Genomic DNA, 23,669 nt, shown 5'->3' with positions numbered 1-23,669 from the left:
GGAGTCATATTTATGGGCGGCACAGATTTTAAGATATGTTAAAAAAAGTGGATGGAAAAAAGTTAGTGGAATAGGGGTCCCACTTATTTATATTAGTTAAATGAAATGTGAGTGAAATGAGTTAATGGAAGGTGGGACCCTATTACCATTTATGGTAAAAGTGAAACGGGACTCCTATTTGCGGACAGACTAAAATGAAAAAACGGGACTCCTATTCGCGGACGGAGGGAGTATAATATTAATCCAACATTTTACAAAAACCACCACACCCTTCACACCCTTATCAACATGCTTAAAAGAGCTAAACTTACAGGCAACCCAAAAAGCAAAATAGATAAGCTTTCTAAGTAGTTCAACATCCATCATCACATACTCCTATTTTGCAGCAACAGGCAGAGACATAAAGTAGTCCAGACACACCACTTTGTGCAGTATGAACCCACATGCCATGAATTGTTGCCTAATTGTCAACCCCGGTATAACACCAACAAGATCAACCACTTCTATGCGTGCCTTAGTGATGCACTATTTTTTAGCACTAAATAAACCTGCAAGTATACAGAGTATATATAGTATACTAAAGGTCAGTACTGGATATCGAACACGGGGAAGGCAAATATAAAGTGTCTATCCTCTACTAAAACTCAATTATTATTTGGAAAACCAAAGTTTTGGGAAATTTTGAAAACAGAAAACAATTGAAAGCAAATAACAACTAATTGCAAATAAAACACGGAGATAAAATATAGAGATAAGGGAATTCCAGGGATGTGCGTTCACAGTTATGGTTATACAAATTCCAAACTACAATACCCTAGCACAATTATTACTTTGATAGGACGAGTCGCCTAGCTTATGCTCATGCGATACAAACGTTGATTACAAGATTAGGGTTGTCAATCCTAACACGTAACTCCAAAAAGCTCCTAAGACCCTTGAAAAGTTCTTACTCTCAATTAACAGTGTCGTTTTAAGGGAAGCTAACTGTAGCGTCTACTAAGTGAACCTAACTCGCTAGAACTCTCTCACAGTTATGAAGCAAGTTGTATTAAATCATACAAGATTGTGTCACTCAATCATGCAGCATCAGAATTACTTAGGGAAGAAACAAAGTAAAAACAAAACGGATATTAGATAGAAAATTGGAATTGTATAACCAAAGTCGTTACTAACACATCCCTAGAATCCTATGAGTTTAGTTACACATAATGGAATAAGCTAAATACATAGATATAGAAGGGAAGACAATTTGAACATAAACTAAAGGAAATAAAACCCGAAGGTTGAATCCTTGTCGTTCTTGATGTTCTTGAAATCCTTCTCCAACTCCTTGCGCAATTGAAGTACTCTAGCTTTTGATCTATGTGAATTATTTTGCAAAAAGAAGCTCTAATTTGATGAAGCTTGAGGTCTTATTTATAGGGGAAAGCCAATCCTCATTGTAGAAGGAAAAAATCTTCAAAATATGGTAAATCTTGGAGCAGATTTAGGGCAATTCGGATTCGCCGCCTTTCTCCGGCGGGCCGCCGCACCTTGTCCGGAGGTTGCCGCGATGGAGTCCAGAGCCTCTGTTCCTTCGGCGGTCGCCGGACGAGACCCTCTTCCAAGCGTAAATTTCCGAGGCGGGCTGCTGCATTGCTCTGGCTGCCAGGCGCCGGCGGTCGGCGGTCGCCGGTCGCCGTCTGACTCCAGATTCCAGACTTTGCGTTTTGACTCCCTTTTTCGGCTCAATTATGCACATTTCTCACAAATACGTCAAAATACCAAAATAGATAAAAATATGCAAATAATGGACGTGTAGAGTTACTTTGACATAAAAACGGACCAAATAATGGCCTTAAAATAGTGCAAAATCCGAGCGTATCACTTAGTGAGATCGAACTCATATCCGATATGAGATGCTAAGAGCTCAAGGCACTCGCATTTTTGCAAGCATCTCTACCATGGCATTTATCTCAGACATTACCTTACTTTTTTTGCCTTGAGTCTTGTTAGTGAGAGTCTCACGCGAAGTACTAAAACACTATCAGATTCCCCATGGGGTGATGAAGCATAGAATTCAGTAGAGCTATAGTTGTTTCCTGAACCAATCCTCATGAGATTCGCTATTGCGAACACATGTCATTTATTGCATCGAGTATTCCTCGGTAGCTGCCCCATTGGCTCTGTCCATGCCAAAAATTTCCTTCCATGCAACCAAATATGGCCACGATTTATTTCGCATAATCTTTGCATTAAAATCAACCTGAAAAAATAGCATCCACAACATAATTGTCAACACACAAACGAACATCTGATCAGTTAGATGGAATTACAATGTTGAATACCTTCACAATGTGAGCCCATTGCTCATCGTCACAGTTAATTTTATGGTCTCCATTGAGATTGAAGCCGACACCACTCAGTGAAAGTATAGTCCGCAGAGTTCTGCAGAGTAGCTCTTTTTCCATGCACAGAGCTTAGATGTAATTTTGGGGGTAGCCTTAATATCTATTGTAGGGAACTCTCTACGTAACACGTCCTCCAGCCTCTTAAGGTACCCAGTGGCAGATCTAGGGGGTAGGAGGGGGCGGTCGCCCCCTCCGTGTGACTATTTTTCCTTTATCGGGACGTAAAATTACCATGTCCGCCCCCTCCGTTTGCATCCGACGTCGCCCCGAACAACGAAAAAAATAGCCATGTCCGCACTAAATCAAGCTAATACTATATATTCCGCCCCCTCCATTTTTGGATCCTGGATCCGCCACTCAAGGTACCTAGCTCGAAATCCGTTGTCGGACTTCTACCCTTGCGCAACAAGCTCCTTGAAGGCTACAAGTAGGACCTCTTCCTCCCGGTTGCTTCAAATGTGCCTACTCCTGTCACCTTTGGGTTTTTTGTGTCGAGGGACATTGCTAGTTCTTGAATTAGAGATATATACACCAAAAACCATGTGTAAGGTTTGGGAACTAAACAAAAATCTATAAAAAGAACTCACAGACCTACCACGATTAGTGAGAGCTGCTTCTATGACTGCTTTGCCACGATGGTATTCAGACATTTTACAAAAAAAAAATCGTTAACATTCTACACTCTATACTCACAGCCGAACAACCACAATTGAAAAAATGCAAAATTTCACATCTTCACCAACACCCACAATTATAAACAAAAATTGGAACACAAATAAATTGCAAAATTTCACAAAAGTTTGACATTGCACACACGTAAAATCAGCAAAAAAATAAATTGTGCAAACAAAATTGAAACAACATTGTTGAAATGGTAAGGGTTTGTTTCCTTCCAAACACCACCAATACACAAGAAATTTCCTAGTTCTGTTTAAATAGACCCCCAGTTGCACCGCTTCATCTACCCTACGAAAAAAGAGAGGGAAAAAAGAGAGGGGATGGGAAAAAGAGAGGTAAATGAGTTATGCTGTTGGGTACCGAGAATATCTTAGGGAAAGTCAGAGAAAGTTTATAGAATATATTTATTTATCCTGGGCAAAAATGTCCATTCAATGCTAAAATAGATCTTTTACCATATGCTACCAAACAATGACAAAAGAATATGGTCAATTAAATATAGCATATTAAACGTCTGTCAAAGATATCAAATCTTGCCCTACCTGGCCTCCATTTCTTGATTACTAACCAGGTGCTTTTTATCCTACATAGGCTATCAAACGAGCCCTAAATGTATAAGAAGCAAACAAGCCTAATTCTTTTGTATAGTAGACTAGTTTTGTACAAAGTTCACAGTAGATAACTGAGTATGTTCATTGTAGAAGTAAAATAATATTTCACAACCTAGATAGGTTGTGGCTACCTATCGCGAAAGGTTGCAATGTCAGTCCGTATGTTTCCTTAGCTTAGGAAATAAACGAAACTAGTGGTGCAGCACTGAAGGATTTAACGGTTGTAATACTCCATATGTCCCCTAAAAATAGAAATTCGTTCATTTTTGGTCAGTCCCCTAAACCTAGAAACTTTCCTTTTTAGGAAATTTCTTTCTCCCTAATGAGGTGGGACCCATTTCCCACTAACACACTTATTTTTATCTCTCTGATACTTTACCAATTTTGCATTAAAACCCATACTGTTTCAAATGTTTCTATTATTAGGGGACAAAGGAATAAGTTTTCTTGCTATTTACTGAAAGACGAAGTCTCGGTGATTGTTATTTCGTAATCATTGTTGACATAACATGGAACATATGATATTGATTATGCACTACTTTGATTCATCATATGGTGCAAATTTTTCATATCCAAGTATCTTGATATTGGGTAGTGGTGATCAATGTCTAGAGGAGCTAGTACTGTTATTGCAATGAATCGTGTGTTTGGTAACTCCAATTTTATAATATCATCAGGAGGTGTCCGATTGATTTAAAATTATTCCACGAATAATAAATAAAGATAATGCACAACACTACTCTTGAAAAAAGATACTACCTCCGTCCCAACTAAATCAAAACTTTTGGGCGCGATGATTAAGAAATTATTTTGAGAAGTAGGAGAGAGGAATAAATTAGGAAAGATAAAGAGAGAGTAAAGCGGGTGATGGAATAAAGTAAGAGTGATTGGATGTTTAGTTTTTTTGTCAAAACAAGAAATGAATTAACTTAGTTGGGACTCCCAAAAAGGAATATGACCGAAATTAGTTAGGACAAATGGAGTATTAATTAATTAAAGTCAATTAGAAAACTTAAATTAACTAATCCCTGAGGTAGTGATAAAATGCAAATTCTAAATATCGTACAACTCCAAACTGTGATCTAAACCGTTAGAAAATGTCAACAGATGACAAAATAACATCAACAAAAAATTTCAACACATTTTCAACACAATATCAACACAGCATCAACCGTTGACACTGTGTTGACATTTTTTGTTGTTGTTAATTAGTCATCTGTTGACATTTTATGACGATCCAGATTATAGTTTGGAGTTTGTACAATATTTAGAGTTTGCATTTGACCACGTCCCATATATTTATATCTTAAACACGAGAAATAATAAATTAAAGAGAAATTGGATTACTCATAATTTGAGATTGAACGGACAGTTAATTTTATTTTATATATTGATTGATAATAATATTTTGGTTGGACTTGAATTAAATTGAAACTCAATTTAATTAATAATGTGGAATTTCGAAAATTATACAAATAAAAACATATTTTTAGTAGTTCAAAATTGATTATTTTAACTGAAATGATGTCATTGTTGTTCATTATAAGTCCGGGGGAGTGATCAATTGCTAACTCATCCCTTAGTTGCTAACTACAACTAATTTAAGACCATAAGATTTTAAAAATCTTGTGGTCTACAATTTGCCACGTGTAATTTCGTTTTTCATTTTTTAATAATAAAAAGATAATAGCAACTATCAAATTTAGAGTTTAAAAATACAATATCAATACAGTGTATGAAATACATCAACACGAAGGCATAATAATGTCAACACAATTTCATATTGACATTTTACAAGCATAATATTGACATATTATGTAAGGTGTATTGACATAAATCTGTTCGTCAAAAATACGAAAATTCAAAAAAAAAATTCAATTTTTTTTTCAAATTTTGACGTCGGAACATATGCATGTAGTATATCGTTGGAATCCTTATAAAATTATCTTTAATTTAATATATGTTATATAAATTTAAAGTTTAGAGATTTCTTTTGTGTTATATTGCTAACTCAATGCTTAATTGCTAACTACAACTCAATAATAGCCATTAGATATTCAAATTAAAGGCCTAGATCATTAACCACGAAATGTCAATACGATCAACAAAAAACGTCAATAAGGCTATAGGATTAATTCCAATAAAAATCAATAGGAGTATTAATGTCAAGTTAGTTATAACTAACTTTTAAAAGAAATCTCAAAACTTTAATGTAACGACCCGCCCATCTAGGGTATAATAAATGCGACGATCGTTAACTAGGCGGACTTAAATACATCAAAGATCATAGGCTAGGGTTCCATTTAAAAAGGGATTTAACCAAAGCATTTAATGAACAATTAAGTAGGAGAGAAATAATGCCTTAGCAATGAAATCCAACAAAAGGCTATCACCAAATATGCTCAAAAATAGCATAAGTTCCAAAGTAATCTCATCTGTTTTGTATCTAGCATATTCCAATGAAATAAAAGAGTTTAACCCAACCAAAAGATCACAAGTTTCATAATATAGCGGAAGCGATCAAGAGAGAAGTGAAGCTATGTATGGAGACACAACGACACTTAAAGTTCCAACAGGTCATGATATTATTTCCTACTCAACACCGCTGCCCGCTCGTCACCGCTCAACCTGCACATAGGGAAAACACATGCAGGGCTGAGTACTTATAATCATACTCAGTGGACTCATTGCCGAAAACAGTTTTTATCAACAATAGTAATTATCATGCCATTTTCAAGTGTCCGTCGGGGTTTTAACTTTAGAAAGACCCGAGGCACCAAAATATATTCTTTATCAAATATCACAGTCGCGCAACCATTTTTCACATCGACGTTTACCATATCCTCATTCTACATGACAAGGAATGCGGCCGCAATCCAGGTCACTAGACCGGCCAACCCGCACGCTGACACTCGGTCTAACATTGGTGTACACTAACCCAAGTAGAGTTTGCGGCTCTACGAGGATCCGAATTCGATTAAATCAATAGTGGCATAGCCACGAGGGATTGACACGACAAAACAAATCAAGGCATGATAACACATATCTCATTCTCATCAATATCAGTTTAGGACAATGTCCTTATTTTAAAAGAAAGCCCACCTCGTCGGCTTAGCTCGAAAGTATTCTCTTCTCCTCGTTTATCACGCTGAGAGCGCGAAGTATCACCTTTAAATTAGGCGTATCATAAATCAGTTTCAATCATTGATTTCAAATCATGCATGTTCCCATGTTTCCCTTTTTCCCATCGATAAATCTTTAATATCATCATCCAAAATCAAGGTATGATTAGCATATCATTTTTATTCAAATAACAACTCCAAATTCACCATTAAATCGTGTCACGCATGAGTGTTCTACACACACACAACACACGCACACGAACCCCACACATGTGCACGCCTTCCGAGGCGTGCACGCACGCACACACACTCGGTCACACACACACATTATCACACGCATCCCAAACTCATCAATTTAGTTCCCCTTCACTCAATCTAAATGCATGTGGACTCAAGAACACCGATTAATCGGTAGAAGAAGAGGAGATCAAAATTAAAGTACCTTTTCCAAAAGAACGAACGGTAGAAACAAATTATAGCCTTGTTGGTTCTTCAATAAAATCTTGAACTTCAACTTGGATTCTTCTCAATTGATGAAGAATTCTTGAAGAAAAGTAGAAGAAATTTTGGAGAGAGTGGGGAGAGAAGATTTCGAAAATAATGAGGAGTGGGGCGGCGGTTTCTGATGATTTAGGTTTAGGATTTCTCTCCTATTTATAGAGGTTAAGATATACTCCAACAATTAAATAATAAAAGATATGGAGGGGATTTGTTTGTTGGAGTAGCCGAAAACTTGAAGAGAAATAGTAGGGAATTCGAATTCTAGGCTTATTAAATTAGCCTATGGTTTAATTCAAATATTTCACGGAGTAGAATAAGATATCACGAAGCAGAATAAATAATTAAATCTCCCCAATTTAAAAGGAAAAGTGGCGTGACTTTTGATTTCTTCAAAAGGGATTCAAAATCAAATCCTAATTTAATTAGGATATGGCAATATCTTCTTAGATATAGCAAGATATGGTAAGATATTCTAGCATACTTATATTTATTCATGGAAGAGAATAAATAAGGGATCAAATAATATAATAACAATTCCTTCTTCTCCAATATATGAGATTTTCGAAAATCTCAAGAAAATCAAAGGGTGGAGTTTCGAAAATTCCAAGATGGAATTAAAGTATAATCGGACTTTGGATTTAATTTGGATAATTATCCCAAACAAATAATTAAATCCAAGAAAAAATAGGATTCCTTCTCCAATAATAATGATGGCCGAAAATTCCACACATTTAAATAATGCTCCTATTTAATTCTCACTCATCCCTTAGGCAAATAATTCACCACAATTATATTTCTCCGCATCAAATATTCACACCAAATCAATCATTTCTTTACACCCTCTTCTTTTTCTCAACGCATTGACCTTTCAACGGCCACGTCATATTTTCTCCATCTTTGACTATTCAATAGCCACGTCAAAATTTCAACAAGTTGACTATTCAACTCAATCTAAATTCTGATACGCAATTAGGTCACAAAGACACCATGCAATTAATTACTCATCAAATAATCCACATATCATAGCATTTAAGGCATTTAATGCAAAAATGTTATAACCCGAAAATTAGGGTTTGAAAAAGTGGGACGTTACATTCCACCACCCTTAAAAGAAATTTCGTCCCGAAATTTGGTACCTCATGGAAAAAGTTCCGGGTACAGTTCCATCATCTTGTCTTCAAGCTCCCACGTGGCTTCTTCGTATTCGTGGTTCCTCCATAGTACTTTCACGCTAGCGATGGATTTATTTCTCAAATTCTGAACCTTTCGGTCCAAGATCATTTGGGGTCTCTCTTCATAGCTCAAGTCGGAATTCAACGCGACTTCTTCATAGTGAATCACGTGCTTTGGATCGAACACATATTTTCGCAACTGCGATACGTGAAAGACGTTGTGCACGTTTCCAAGACTTGGCGGTAGCGCCAATCGATAGGCTACGGGTCCTATTCCCTCTAGAATTTCGTAAGGCCCGATAAAACGTGGTTTCAATTTTCCTTTAACACCAAAACGTGTTATCCCTTTCGACGGGGACACTTTCAGAAAAACCTTATCACCGGCTTGAAATTGTAAGTCGGTTCGTCGGACGTCAGCGTATGACTTTTGTCTGTCCTGGGCTTCCTTTATTCTCACACGAATTTGTCGAACGACTTCAACCATCTCTTCGACCGCATCGGGTCCTAGCACCCGTCGCTCTCCAACTTCATCCCAGTAGAGCGGCGATCTACATTTTCTTCCGTATAAGGCTCCAAAACCCTAATTTTGTGTTTTTTTTAAAAAAAATTTCGATTTAATTAATAAAAACTAAAATTACACGTGGCAAATTGTAGACCACACATTTTTTAAAATTATATGGCCTTAAATTAGTTGTAGTTAGCAATTAAATGATGAGTTAGCAATTGATCACTCCCATGTAACACACCCCATAAGTCCGGAATGTCAAGTAGATTTATCGACGTACCACATATACTAAAATTTTTTAGTAAAAAGTGGATCAAATCGGCTAGGGAAAAATAAACGAAAATCTAAAAGTTTATAATTCAATTAACTATTTTTAAATTTGGAGAAAAAATTACATAGTGGCCAAAGTTAATAATTTTAGCTGCTATTAATCCTCTTTATAACATTACAATAAAATATTCTTTTCAACTTAAACATATTCTAAACTAGCGCAAACCTCAGTAGTGGGTTAAACATCCTCAACTTTTTCCATTTACCAACATATGCTGTGAACTTATTTGTCATGCACTTTCATTAGTCAGGACTCAGGTATGCACCCTTTACTTCCACATTGTGTAACCATACACAATTTTTTATATCACTATGAAAGATTGAAAAAAAAACAAAAAACTTTGATGAATGTATCCTAGATGAATATTTAAGGTGTCCACCAAAAAAACAATTTTTTATATCACTATGCCAGGTCTGTGACATATGCATTTTGTTCTTTTTGTTAGCCAACCAGGCATAATTTTACATGATAAAAATGAACAATAAAACAAAACAAATCAAAATTAGGGGGTAAAAGAGAAAAAAGAAGAGAGCATGAACTGAACAACAAGGAAAGAAACATGGGTATCAAGACTTCATGTAATCAAGATTCAAGAATGTTTCCTTCCAACTAAACAACTTCAAATTTTAAACATGGTTTAGAACACAACTCTACTTGAAAATGTACATTGACAGAAACTGATCAAAAAACACTGTTTTATTGATGCTATTTGGTGAATATGTGCATTGATGCATAGAGCAATTCTGAAAAAGAATTAACAATCAAGAATTTACCAAATCACAGTCACTGAATCCACTTCAAGTAGTGATCAGCATAGCCTCATGCCCACGGCTCCTTTCAGCGAACCATGAGCTGAGGCTGCCTGAATCAGCAGGAACCGGGAAGTTGAGGTCCAACATCTCACGATTCTTGCTTTCAACGACTCCATTGTAATGAGCTCTCTTGTGGCCACCTAGAGCTTGACCCGAAGCAAAAACCTTGAAGCATATAGGGCACTCGCGCTCCTTCCCTTTGCTCGACTCCATCTCCCCACCACATCGATCATGCTTGGAATCAGCACATAACAACAATCTACTATCACTATGCTTCTTCTCCTCAAAAACCTCAATCAATTCAAGATTTTCATTCTCAAAACAAGATTCATCATCATCATCACTTCCATTGCTGCTGCCAATACCATGTTCCAAGAATTCATCATCACACACAAGATCAACCTTCATTCCCTTTTCAACCCTAAGCATCTCTTCATCCTCAAATTCAGATACATTTTTCTCAACATATGAGGCAACAACACCTCCAAAGTAGGCAGAATCATCATCAGAATCCTCTGCATTCGAGTCGAACTTGAAGAAACTCCCCACACCCCTAGAGAGCATCACCAAGCACCTAGCAGCTTCCTCTGCCTCCTCAAGATCAGAGACTCCACAATGAGACACATCCACACCCGAACACGACAAAGGATTGACAGTGCCTTTGTACCTAATCCTGGATCTCTTCCTCCTAATCGGGCAGAAGTCACCAGATTTAACAACACTAGGCTTAGGCATCTTCATCATCACTCTCTTAGTAGAATGGCTCTTCATGTGACCAAACATGGCCCTCATTGAGTCGAACCCTCTACCGCATTCCTTGCACGAATGCACCTCCTTCTTGTTCTTGATCGAATGGCACCTCATGTGGCCCGAGAGAGCCCTCAACGATGCGAATTCCTTGCCGCATTCTCTGCACGAATTCAGAGACTTTGCGTGTTTGGGATCCGAAATCCTCCAAGATTTCTTCGGATTCTCCCTGAGTTCGTAGCTGGCGTTGCTCTGATCACCACCATCTCCCAATTCTTCCACTTCTTCACTGATGGATTGGTTGAGCTGATGATGATCATCATCATCTTCATCATCGCACTCCATCTTGTTCCCAACTAGTTTTTCTTGAGCAGCTGCTTTTTTGGAAGCTGCAATTTGGGATAAATGAACCCTCATGTGGCCTCCCAATGACTTCCCACTAACGCAGCTTTTGCTGCAGATTCTGCACACATATCTCTGCTCTTCTTCAATTTGTCCCATTTCCCCCCCCCCCCCCCCCTTTTGATCCAAGAAAATGAAGAAATTTATCAAGCTGGGTCGATTATCGAAAGAAGATTGGAAATAATTCGATCTGAAAGAGAGTGATTAGTTGAGAATCGGATCAGCAAAAACTGATCTTTTTGGAGAAGAAATACAAGATCTGGTGAGAGAGAAAAAGGATTTAATCTGATTTTGAGAAAAAGAAGAGAAACGAGGCAATCGTTTATATAAATCTGATTCTGCCTTCAGAAAATTAAGAGAGAGTGGTTACTTACTTAAGGGCTGTTTATATACGCTTGAGAAAATTGAGAAAAAAAAAAAAAAAAACTGTTATTTCCCCCCCTCTCTCTCTGTCGTGAGAAAGAAGAAGCATTGCATGGATGCGAAGACAGGGCACGATATACTTGCTGCAAAGGCCACTCACTACTTCTTCAATATTTTTATTTACTTAAATCTTGAATAAATGAAAAAAAAAGGGTTTGATAATTGATTTGATTAAGATTATAAGTTAGGGTGAGAAGGAGTGATACCACAAATACTATTCTATTTGAAATTCAAAGTAGCTGAATCCTATTTGAAATTCAAAGAAGCTTTTAGATTACCAAAAAATCTTTTAATATTCACATATATTTGAAAAATATACTCCCTCCGTCCATCAATATAAGGGAGGTTTTGACTCGACACAGATTTTAAGAAATGTAATAGAAAGTTGGTCTAAAATGTTAGTGAAAGATGAGTCTTTATAATAAAATATAAGTGAGATAAAGTTAGTGGAATGTGAGATACATTACCAAAAATAGTGAAAAACAAATAAGAAGTTTTTTGGTGAACGAATGAAAATAGCAAAATGACAAAGTAGTACATAGCTACTAATTTCGTCCGATGTTAAATGATTTATATTGTTATTCTTAGATTTACGCCATTAAATATCTCATTTTATTTTTACTATTAACTCACACTCACAATTTATTACTCCATAAAACTATATAACAACAGAATATACAATTCATTAAATTTTTTCTATATCACTTTTTTTAAAATTTCTTATAAATCATGTCAATCAAATTGGTACATTTATTCCAAGACCGTGTGAGCATTTGATATTTATTCTAAATTGAGTCTCTTAAGAGTATTCTCTCTCTGTCCCTTACTAAACAACCATTTTGAAAGTTCCCCGATTAGATATTTTATTTTATTTTTATATTTTTAGCTAATAAACTCTCAAATTTCACTAATTTATTCAATAAATAATTTTATTATAAAATTAACATATAAAAATAAGATTTATATTTTATTAAATTTTTCAATCCATTTTTTACATTTTTAAAAATTCTTAACAAGACCAAATGGAGCATTTATTCACGGATGGATGAAATTTTGTTATCATTGTTTGTCAAACTTATATTCCCTCCTATTCCATTAAAAATTAAACGTTTTTCTTTTTGAATTATTCCATTAAAAATGAAAAGTTTCCTAAAATGGAAATAACTCTATCTCTACCTTTTCATCTCTTTTACTTTACTCTGTCTTCATTAACTCACAAAACAACGTTACATAAAATCTCGTGCAAATTTCCAAATATTGCATATATAATGGGACAGAGGGAGTACTTATAAATTTTGAATACAACTAGGAAATATGACATTTTTTTTTTGAATAATTCTAAAAAAAGTGTGACCGACATGTATTATAGGACGGATGGAGTATTATTGAGATTTTCGAAAATCTCATATAATCAGTCACTCCTCTTTGAAAATTACACTGTATGGCATAAATAGTTAACATGAAAACAACAAACGAAAATTAATAGGAGAAAGTCGTGAAAGAAGGAAGAAAAGAAAGAAAGAGATATATAGTGTCTTAATACCAAATGTAAACTGAGATTATAAAGACCAAAATTAGGCCAAATATGGAGATCCTCCAAGTAAGAAAGGCCTTACCAGAAAATAACCAAAGAATATTTAAATGGAGCAAAACAAAGCTCCTCCAAAAAGGAAGCAAAAAAATGATTATATAGTGAAAAATATAGAAGCCTAAAGTCGGCCTCAGCAGCTTGCTCGAATCCATATCATTTATGAATTATGCAACAGCGGGCATGTCCTTGAGCCACGCATCCAGAGGCTTCCCGATCGAGTAAACAATGAAACCTATTTCCCTCATCTTATTCGCATCCACCACGTTCCTCCCATCAAACACAAACGCTGGCTTCTGCATGTTGTCGTACACCCTTTGGAAATCGAGCTTCTTGAACTCGTCCCACTCTGTCAGGATGCAGACCGCATGCGCGTCCCTGGTAGCCTCATATGCATCCCACACACATTGCACCTTCTTCTTCGCGGTGGGGCTCATTGGCTGCAGGTGGAGGGGGTGATCCCAGTCAAACTTGTTCATCGAGAGGTCCCGCTGGATCTGGTCCTCCGTCACCTGAGGGTCGTAGATGCTCAGCTGGGCCTTGTCACCAAGAAGGCCCTGGCAGACGTCGATGGCTGGAGTCTCTCTTGTGTCACCTGTGTCTTTCTTGAAGGCGAAGCCCAAGATGGCAACTTTCTTGTTGGCCACCGTGTTGAACATGGACGAGACCAAGCGGTTGACAAAGCGGTTCTTCTGATAGTCGTTGATCTTGATGACTTGCTTCCAGTATTCCGCAACCTCAGGAAGGCCATTGCATTCGCAAATGTAGACCAAGTTGAGGATATCCTTCTGGAAGCAGGATCCGCCAAAGCCCACACTGGCGTTGAGGAACTTGGGTCCGATTCTCGAGTCAGTGCCAACAGCATATGCCACTTGGGTAACATCTGCTCCGGTGGCCTCACACAGAGCAGACATGGAATTGACAGATGAGATTCTTTGTGCCAAGAAAGCATTAGCAGCCAGCTTCGACAGCTCTGCAGACCACAAATTGGTGGTGAGAATGCGGTCTTCAGGAACCCAATGGGCGTAAACATCCTTCAATGCTTTAACAGCCTTGAACCCTTCTGGAGTTTCCCGGCCTCCGATGAGAACCCTGTCTGGGTTAAAAAGATCTTGAATTGCAGTCCCTTCAGCGAGGAACTCTGGGTTCGACAGAATCACGTAGTTTATTCCCTTGCTGTTGTGAGTCAAGATTTTTTCAATGGCCTCAGCAGTTTTGACAGGAACCGTGGACTTCTCAACCACGATCTTGTCCGATTTAGACACATCAGCGATCATGCGGGCTGCACTCTCCCAGTAAGTCAAGTCTGCAGCTTTTCCAGCTCCAAGACCACTAGTCTTGGTAGGAGTATTAACCGAGACAAAGACAATGTCGGCCTCAAAGACATGTTTGTCAACATCTGTGCTGAAGAACAAATTCTTGCCACGGCAGTGCTTCACCACATCATCAAGCCCTGGCTCGTAGATGGGAAGCTGATCACTATTCCATGCGCTGATACGAGGAACTGAAATGTCAACTACGGCCACTTGAATATTAGGACACTTGTAAGCAATCACGGCCATGGTAGGGCCTCCCACATATCCTGCCCCAATACAGCATATCTTCACCATATTTCTTTGTTTTAGTGCCCTTCAAAAGAAAATTCCTCATCCCATTACACTCTTAAAAAAATGTCATTAAAGAATTCTAATTATTGCTTAGCAGAATAAAAAATTTACATCCACATAGGTACATGTTAGTAGCAGCATTGCATAAACACAAACTAAGCTAACATGATTTTACGTAATTCAACAGTTGTTCAGCAAAATCATCTGTTTTCACACTAGACAAAAGGCAGAGACAGTGATGAACTGACCATCAACGTTCTATTTCCATTGAAAAAATTGAGATACAACTCTCACACACATACACATGCACCTAAAGTGCCTCGAACCCCTGCTTTCATAAATCATAAATATTACTACCTCAGTCTCTTAAAAATAAAAATTATTTTCATTTTGGGTCGTTTCATAAAAATAGAAACTTTCTAAACTTTTTATTTTGAGAAGTGGACCCATAATACACTAACTCAATTTCCACTACCTTTTCTCTACTAACTTTATAATCCACTAACTCTATTTTGAGAAGAGGGTCATATTTTAATGCTTATAGCACTCTAATCCAAAATCAAGACCAAATCTCCACCCTTAGATTTTAAAATGAGTGGATGAGATTAAATTTTAAGAATCTCAATAAATATAGTAGACAAAATATCAACAAAAGAGTAATATCGTCATTATGTTATCATATGATAATTTTCATGAATGTTTTTTTATATCAACATAGTGTATTACAAATATCAACAATATGACATAAGAATATCAACACTAGTACAAGAAAATATCAACACATTTATTGAGATTTTTTACATGGTTTTATTGAGATTTTTGGTTGTATTTGTTGATAAAAATCTGGTTATCAACATTTACGAAAACTAAAATAAAAAAGATCAAATTTCATCATCCGAACGTCGTCGGAACATATGCAATTGAGATATCGTTGGAATTTTTATAAAATTATCTTTAATTTGATATATTTTTTGCGAAAAAATAATTTAAATCGAGAGAGTTACATAAATTTAAAGTTTTAAGATGATTTTAATGAGATAGAATTGACATTAATACCCTCTAATTTTATTTATAAATTTTCTTAATTAAAAATATAATCTATGTGGCATTATTTCAACCACTAGATCTCATAATCTAGTGGCTAAGATTTAGTTTTAGTTTGAGATTGCTAATTAGTTAGCAATTGATCACTCCCCGTGGACCCATAATCCTCTAAATCATAAATATTACTCCCTCCGTCCCATTAAAGATGACTCACTTTCTTTTTTGCTTTGTCCCAACCAAGATGACTCATTACTTAAAATGGAAACTCCTTTATCTCTACTTTATCCTCTCTCTCTTACTTTACTCTCTCCATTTAACACACAAAATAAAGTTGCATAAAATCCCGTGTCGCCCAATAAAGGGGTCATCTTCCTTGGGACGGAGGGAGTACTATTTTCGTCTCTTACTTTAGTCATTTTTCTCTATCTTTACTTTATCAATTCTTCTTTCTAATTTTACCAATTGTGCCGTTTCAAAAGTTTCTATTTTCCAAAAAAGGAGGTAGTATCATAGTTTTTCAATTAGCTCTAACTAATTATGAAAATAATTGCACCTTCTTCAAAACGAATAAATTCAATATGATCAAGATTCTTGGTCAGATCTCCTAAACACACTGCATGTTATGAGCTCCAAAATTCAACAATGCGTAAATCATAAGCCATCGGAAGATTTACAGCGAATAAGACAAAATGCATACAAATGGGTAAAACACAAAAATAAATCAGAAATTCATAAAAAATGCAATTCACTCAAATCACGTGAAATGAGGGGAGCCCCGTTTCAGATCAGACGCAGACAACAAAACATTATACATCAATTTAAATCGAGGAACCCCTAAATCACATTCACCATAGAAAAAATTACACAAAGACAAATCGAACACGCACAATTGGATGATACAAATCCAGGCAGAAAAAGGCAAAATCAATACTAGAAATAAATGAACAATTTACCTTCGGATCGAACGATTTGTTTCCTAGGAGGAGAATGTGTTTACGAGGGAATTCAGAATTCATACGATGACACAAAAAACGGGTAGCTCATTATATAGTCGTTGGGGATTCAGATCTGCACCTGACAAGACAAAAACACCCTTCCACACCCCCCTTGAGTGTTTGGAAAGTGACTTTTATGGAATTTTAAGAAAAAATAGTTTGTAGGAATATTTGAAATAGTCAAAATAATAAAGTCTCAAACTAAAAGTTTGATTAAACTATAAATGGGATGTAGGATTCTACCAGCAAGGCTATAAATAGACTATTGCAAATATTTCATCAATTATCCAATGACAGACTTACTTGCCGGGAGTGAAATTCATGGACATTTTGGGTGTGGCAAGATATTTGACATCGTGGAGAAATGTAGATGACCCTTCTCCTGGAGATTATCGTGAAGTACGAATGTCCAGCTCAGCTCAAGTCTGTGGCGATGACTCAAGCGGTCCAGCTCTGCTGAGAGCAACTAGCCGTTAGTCAAGATTGGCTCTCATTTGTGGCTTAACAAATAGAGCCATTAGAATTGGTTTGAGAGTTTGTTAGCAAGAGCAGTTATCTCATTCCATTCATTGTGTGATGTTGAGTTTATATACTAATCTGTATCCCTTTTGATTTATTAATGCAATTCCTTTCTTTCTGAAAATTAAAGTGTTCTCTCTTAATTACTTGTTCTTAGTTCTTAGCTCTTAGCATCGATTCTCCGATATGACTTTAGATTAGCCAACCGTTAGTTACAATAAGGAAATACGAATTGGGGAAGTGGGGTGGAATGAGAAGATCATATCTGCTGAAGAGGCCTACCAAGGCTCAATTATCATTAGAGTAAGGATTACAGTCTCTACTGACCAATTTAGAGATTGCAAGTGTCATCACCCATCAAAATCATCCACCTTCGCTTAATTCCCAGTCTCCTCATCAAGATATGATGCTTCAGCCAGATCCTTTTCTATTCCCCTGTAACTCAAGCAATACGGGGAATCTAACACCATTATTGTCCTGGATTATAGGTCTACTCCTCACCCAAGGATAGAACAATTCTTAGCATTATGAATCCTAATCTAATGCGAGGTCAGCCTGGGACGGAGCCAAGAATTTATAGGGAAGGAGGCAAATTTATCTATAAAGAATATTTAAGCATTTAAGGAGGGGTATTTAGTGTAAAATTAAAAGAAATAAACTTTATAATAGAAATATATATATATATATATATATATATATATATAGGTTTGTGTTAAAATGACAACCCCTCTTAAAATGACAACGTGACAACGCTTATACAGCAATATTATAAACGTTACACAGCAATATCCAACACGTTAGACAGCAATTTATAGATTGCTGTCTAACGTGTCGGATATTGCTGTTCAAGAAAAATTGCTGTTCAAAGGCCAGCATATTGCTGCTCGTCTTTTTTGGCGTTTTTTTTTTTCTTTTGCCATGTGTCAGCTTATTATTCGTCCACGTGTACAAATGATTGGCTAGGAATGGTGGTATGGTGTTATTTTAAGGGGTGGTGGCACCCTAACATGCCCCTATATATATATATATATATATTGAGTTGAAAATATGAGTTGGGGCAAATGCCCCTAAGCCCTTAATAGATCTGCCCTTGAGGCCAGCACGAACACACACCCTTTCGTTCCTGAATCGATCAATTAAGCTTTAATTATAAATTATTTTCCAAAAACCTTCACTTTTCGACCTATAAAACTCTTCACTCCCTCTATTATGGCATAAAAAAAACTCACACTTCTTGGAGAGACTAATTAACCATTTCTAAATTTATTTAATGGTCTAAAGGAAAAGAAATGTTTGCAGTATTCAATTGCAAATTCAATAGCACCTCTTTTTAGTGATTATATTTGTCGATAAATAATATGCTACATATTTTATGTGAGCACCACTCTAGTTTGATGCACGCTTAGGGTTGTTCATTTCAATTTATATATTTAGTTTGATTCTAATACATTAAAAATATTATTGAAATTTTTAATATCACAAAATTCATAAAATCAAAGCTCGATTTATTCGTTTTATCTCTAATTCTGAATAAATTAATAAAATAAAAAATCAAGCTTTGACTTTTATAAATTTTGTGAAATTAATATTTTTTAATGTATTGAAATCAAACTAAATATATAAATCGAAACGAACAACACTAAATGTGCTGTAGCATATGATTACTTATTTTATGTTTTACTTTAGATTTATTATATGAGTATCTTAATTACCGATCATGATTTTTTTCTATTATAGCAGGCCAAAAATCCAGTTATGTTTTAATCTGAACATAACGGTATTATAGATAATTAATCCTTCGCTCCAAAATCAAACAAAGGAAATAGCCGTTACAAACAGAGCGCCCAAGTTCAACGTTATTTTCTACTCCCCATTTTCATTCACCAATGAATTGCCAATTTCACAGTGTAAATCCAGCATAAATCTTCTCTCTCATAAAACCTTAGTGATCCACAGATTCCCCTCTCTCTAAACTCAGTGTTTTGAGTAGTTGTCCGGTGAAGTGTATTTCCCCATGGATTCAAGTTCAAAATCCGGCGGCGCGGTTACTCCTGCGAAAGCAAAAACCGCCCGATCGAAGTTAAATGAATCCCTACGCCATTCTGAGAATGTAAATCCGAACGTTCCGATTCCTTCGCTGATGTTCTCGAATTCTCCATTGATCATCAAATCTGAAAAGAGCGCCAAGAAATCTGCTTTCGGAAACCCTAACCCTAACCCTAAGCAGTTAATTCGAGAGAGGAAGTTCGTGATCGCGAAGAAGAGAGTGCGCAACCAAGAACAGAGTTCCCTGGGCGCTAACGCGGCGGATTGTGAGAAATGTAAGAAGGCGATTGGTAAATCCAAGTGCTTCTGTGTGGCGTATGAGAGTTTGCGCGCCTCTCACGAAGATTTTTTCAAGAACCGGGATGAAATCGAAGATGAGGACTTCGATTTAATGTCTCAGAAGGAAGGCGTAAAACTTGAAAGGAAATTGGAGGGACATGGTTCTTTATCTGAAATTAATGAGGAAAACAAGACCGATGCCAATGAGTTCACAGAAAATGATGATACGGGTGTGAAGAGGAGTAGGGATAGGTTGTTGGATTCAGCAAGAGTGCAAGAAAGGACGCCAGGATCTGGCAGGGTGATGAATTTGGTGAAGGAATTTGAGAAGCTTTCGATGTTCAAATTGGGGAGTTCAGGGGAAAATGATGTTGAGGAGGTGGAGAATGATAAAGTTGGTGAAGAATTGCCGTCGGATGGACTGGAGCAACGACCTACGGCTCCAGAGGCACAGGTGTCATCTTCTTCGTTCTGTCCATCGAATTTTTATCTGACATCGGAGAGCTTAGGCCTAGATCTCCGTCGTTCATATTCTTTAGACAACAAAGATGGAAGGTTAGTGACTTTTGTAACTCAGATACAACTGACTGATGACATAGAAAATGTGTATTTTTGTTACCTATGCTGTTTTGGTAACTGATGTAGGTTTCTTTGCAGCAGTATTTCAACCATAACGTCTGCTGGTGCTCAAAAGAACAGGCGAAGTGTGAGCACTTTTAACCTTAATTGTTGTATTGAGGCGAATTGTTTCTCGGTTTTTGGTATCATTATCTTTGTTTTCGCATGTGCAGAGCACTGAATCAGCTGCAGATCGTGCTAGAAGACTCTGGAAGAGGAAGCAGCGGAAAGTAACCTCTCAAAAGCCTTTCATTCTTAGAACCGAGGTATATGTCTTGCAGCACAATCTAACTGATGCTAGCCTGCTACGATATGTAAATTGTAAAAGATAGAATGTTGATGCGATGTTGGGAGACTTCACTTTGAAGTGGAAAAGAACTCATTAAGCGATATTGGGAGACTTCATATAAATAAGATATTTCTTGTTAGAGGAGGTAGTCTTGTAAGCAGTCTTAACTAATTAATTTAATAGGTTCTGTCATCTGTGCATAGAAACATTTCGATTCTCCATGTTAAGAGGGTAATGGTGATTGTGAAAAAAAATATTTAGTGTATTATTTGAGCATTTTTTTTAGCAGCCAATTGAGTTTTATAGTCAGGATGCCAGAAGTCAGATACAACGGTTGAATCACTCTGTTCTATTTAAAGCAGGAATGAGTGTGTTCTGCCAGTAGCTATCCTCTAATTGTTTGCATCTCTTTACATAACACAGTAATTGGAAATTTTCCCATTGCAGGAAAGAGGAAGATGCAAGGAGGAAGAATTCATGAAAAAGTTGCAACAGATGATTGAAGAAGAGAAGAAGATGAGGGTACCTATAGCGCAACGTCTTCCCTGGACAACAGATGAACCCGAGGTCAAGCTTATTTATCCGGTTTATGCTCTCTATCTATCATGTATATGAATGCAGGTCCTTTTCATGTCAGGTTTTATGCATATCTTTTGATCAGAATCATTGAAATCTTCAAAGAGCTAATGATAAGCTATTGTTGGCATGGCATTATTGTTAGAGGAACTTCATTTTTTTAATACAAAAATGTTCATGTGCCCATGTTAGTAGGTTATGTATTACAGACTTGTGTTGATATGTAGATCTAGATCTAAATATAGTTCTCTCACGAATCTGAAAGTTGTTTCCATTTGGCTTAAAATATTGAGGCCATGCACAATTTTTGTTAACAATTCAATAAATATGAATTGCCATTTCTCAGTGTGTAGTGAAGCCTCCTGTTAAAGAAATCACAAGGCCAGTTGATCTTGTGTTGCACAGTGATGTGAGGGCTGTGGATCGATCTTAATTTGATCATCAGGTATTTCTCTTGAATTACAGTGAATTCTATGTACTCAGGTTAGAATGCGAACATGTTGATTGCTTGGTTTCTCTTGAAGTTACATATAATGAACTCAAACTATTATAGCAAACAGGTTATATCAACTATGGAATGTCTATTTAGTGTGCTTGTCTGTGCCTATTTTCCCTTCAGTAGACGACAGTTTTGTTGTAATTTACTCCCCCCCCCCCCCCTAGTTACATACTTTCATTGACTTCTGTTTAGGTTGCCATGAAAACGAATCTGATTGAACGGTACCGGATGGAAAGAGATAGACTGCAAAAGGTACACAAATGCATTCCAAAACTTAGTCAATCAATTTGAAGTTAAATCTCTTGAGGATTCTGAGTAGTCCTGCTTTTGCAGCTGGAAGAAGAAGAAGAAATCCGAAGACTGAGGAAGGAGCTCGTTCCTAAAGCGCAACCTATGCCGTATTTTGACAGGCCCTTCGTCCCCAGAAGGTCAGGCTCACTTGTAACTCTCAAAAGCAAACTAAACTGCATGTACAGAACCAAAGAACAGTAGCATAACATCATGACTCTGTGCTCATTCGTGTCAGGTCTGAGAAGAATCCGACCATACCGAAAGAATCCAAGTTCAACTTACCTCAACAGAAGAAGATCAAATATAACCTGTCTTTGGATGACTTCACAGCACATTGCCGGTGAACAATGATTCGGATCATTCATTCTTTTATTTGTATATGTTGCATTAATTAGCGAGAGAGGCTTGCAATTTTGGGTGGTGAAGATATTAGAAATGGGTCACTCACCCCTTAAAAGGCCTCATAAGGGGGAGGGTTATCCACACTTATATAGAAGAGATAGGATCATCACCAAGCCGATGTGGGACAAGATATTAGAATTTTAACACGCCCCCTCACGTGTGGGCCGGAATGACACATCGGACTTCCATCACGTGGGTAGGCAAGAGAAGAGATAAAGAGAATAAATCCATCATCGGCTTGGGCCCGCTCTGATACCATATTAGAATGGGCCACTCACCCCTTAAAGTGTGTTAAATTCTCCAAATCATTGTCCCACATCGGCTTGGTGATGATCCTAGCTTCTCTATATAAGTGTGGATAACCCTCCCCCTTATGAGGCCTTTTAAGGGTTGAGTGACCCATTTCTAATATGGTATCAGAGCAGGGCCCAAGTCGATGATGGTTTATCTCTATATTCCTTCTCTTGCCTACCCATGTGATGGAAGTCCGATGTGTCATTTCGGCCCACACGTGAGGGGGGGTGTTAAATTCTCCAAATCATTGTCTCACATCGGCTTGGTGATGATTCTAGCTTCTCTATATAAGTGTGGATAACCCTCCCCCTTATGAGGCCTTTTAAGGGGTGAGTGGCCCATTTCTAATAGAAGAATGTTTTGTTTGGCACAATGGTGCGCCAGCTATATTGATTTCCTCATTCTTCCATTTTCACCGCCACACTTGCCAAATCGTCATTCTCATTTTTTCGAGTAATGCCAAAACTCCCGCAAAGGAATGCCGCAAAGGAATGCCCTCTCCCCACGTCTCTCACATTAATTCACAATATTTATTGTTTTGTCGTGAATTGAAATACGATGGACAAATATACTACCCCTCCGTTTCCTGAAAATAGGAACTTTGGAAATGATATTTTGATGAAAAAATGGATAAAGTAATTGAGAAGAAGAAAAAAGCAGTGGAATTAATTTTAGTGGATTATGTGGTCCGTTTCCTAGAAATGGACCAAAATAAAAATAGTTTCTATTTTTAGGAAACTGAGATAATATAAAAAAGAGATTTAAACATTAAAAATTTTAAATAATTAAAAAGTAAAAATTATTACAAGAGTTATAATGGGTTTAGACTAGGGATCTAGAAATCCATGGAGGTTGGACTTGAGCCTGTTTGACTTTACTAATTAAATTGAGTGTCAACTCGATTCAAGTCCAAACTAAATACTCTCTC

General features: G+C 36.9%; 3 protein-coding genes across 3 annotated transcripts; 1 reads left to right on the top strand and 2 right to left on the bottom strand.

Moving 5' to 3' along the window:
• Positions 1 to 9,878: 9,878 nt before the first annotated feature.
• LOC125220344 (zinc finger protein ZAT9-like) lies at positions 9,879 to 11,370 on the bottom strand. Its single transcript, XM_048122508.2, has one exon. The coding sequence runs from the start codon at positions 11,368 to 11,370 to the stop codon at positions 10,108 to 10,110; it is 1,263 nt and encodes a 420-aa protein (XP_047978465.1). The 3' UTR covers positions 9,879 to 10,107.
• A 1,860-nt stretch (positions 11,371 to 13,230) lies between these two features.
• LOC125219970 (UDP-glucose 6-dehydrogenase 1-like) lies at positions 13,231 to 17,418 on the bottom strand. The gene is made up of 2 exons (XM_048122069.2): positions 16,887 to 17,418; positions 13,231 to 14,911 (listed from the first exon to the last, which is right to left on the bottom strand). The coding sequence occupies exon 2, from the start codon at positions 14,890 to 14,892 to the stop codon at positions 13,450 to 13,452; it is 1,443 nt and encodes a 480-aa protein (XP_047978026.1). The 5' UTR covers positions 14,893 to 14,911; positions 16,887 to 17,418; the 3' UTR covers positions 13,231 to 13,449.
• Positions 17,419 to 19,290: 1,872 nt separating this feature from the next.
• On the top strand, positions 19,291 to 23,349 carry LOC125224195 (microtubule-destabilizing protein 60-like). The gene is made up of 8 exons (XM_048127555.2): positions 19,291 to 20,327; positions 20,418 to 20,478; positions 20,564 to 20,656; positions 21,127 to 21,246; positions 21,602 to 21,700; positions 21,947 to 22,006; positions 22,088 to 22,182; positions 22,281 to 23,349. The coding sequence occupies exons 1-5, from the start codon at positions 19,462 to 19,464 to the stop codon at positions 21,686 to 21,688; spliced, it is 1,227 nt and encodes a 408-aa protein (XP_047983512.1). The 5' UTR covers positions 19,291 to 19,461; the 3' UTR covers positions 21,689 to 21,700; positions 21,947 to 22,006; positions 22,088 to 22,182; positions 22,281 to 23,349.
• Positions 23,350 to 23,669: the final 320 nt, after the last annotated feature.

This window comes from Salvia hispanica, chromosome 1, assembly GCF_029641045.1.
Source record: "Salvia hispanica isolate PSC_SH4W2 chromosome 1, Shi_PSC_v1, whole genome shotgun sequence".
In the NCBI taxonomy this organism is placed as follows: Eukaryota; Viridiplantae; Streptophyta; class Magnoliopsida; order Lamiales; family Lamiaceae; genus Salvia; species Salvia hispanica.
This window is presented reverse-complemented; position numbering and strand designations above follow the sequence as displayed.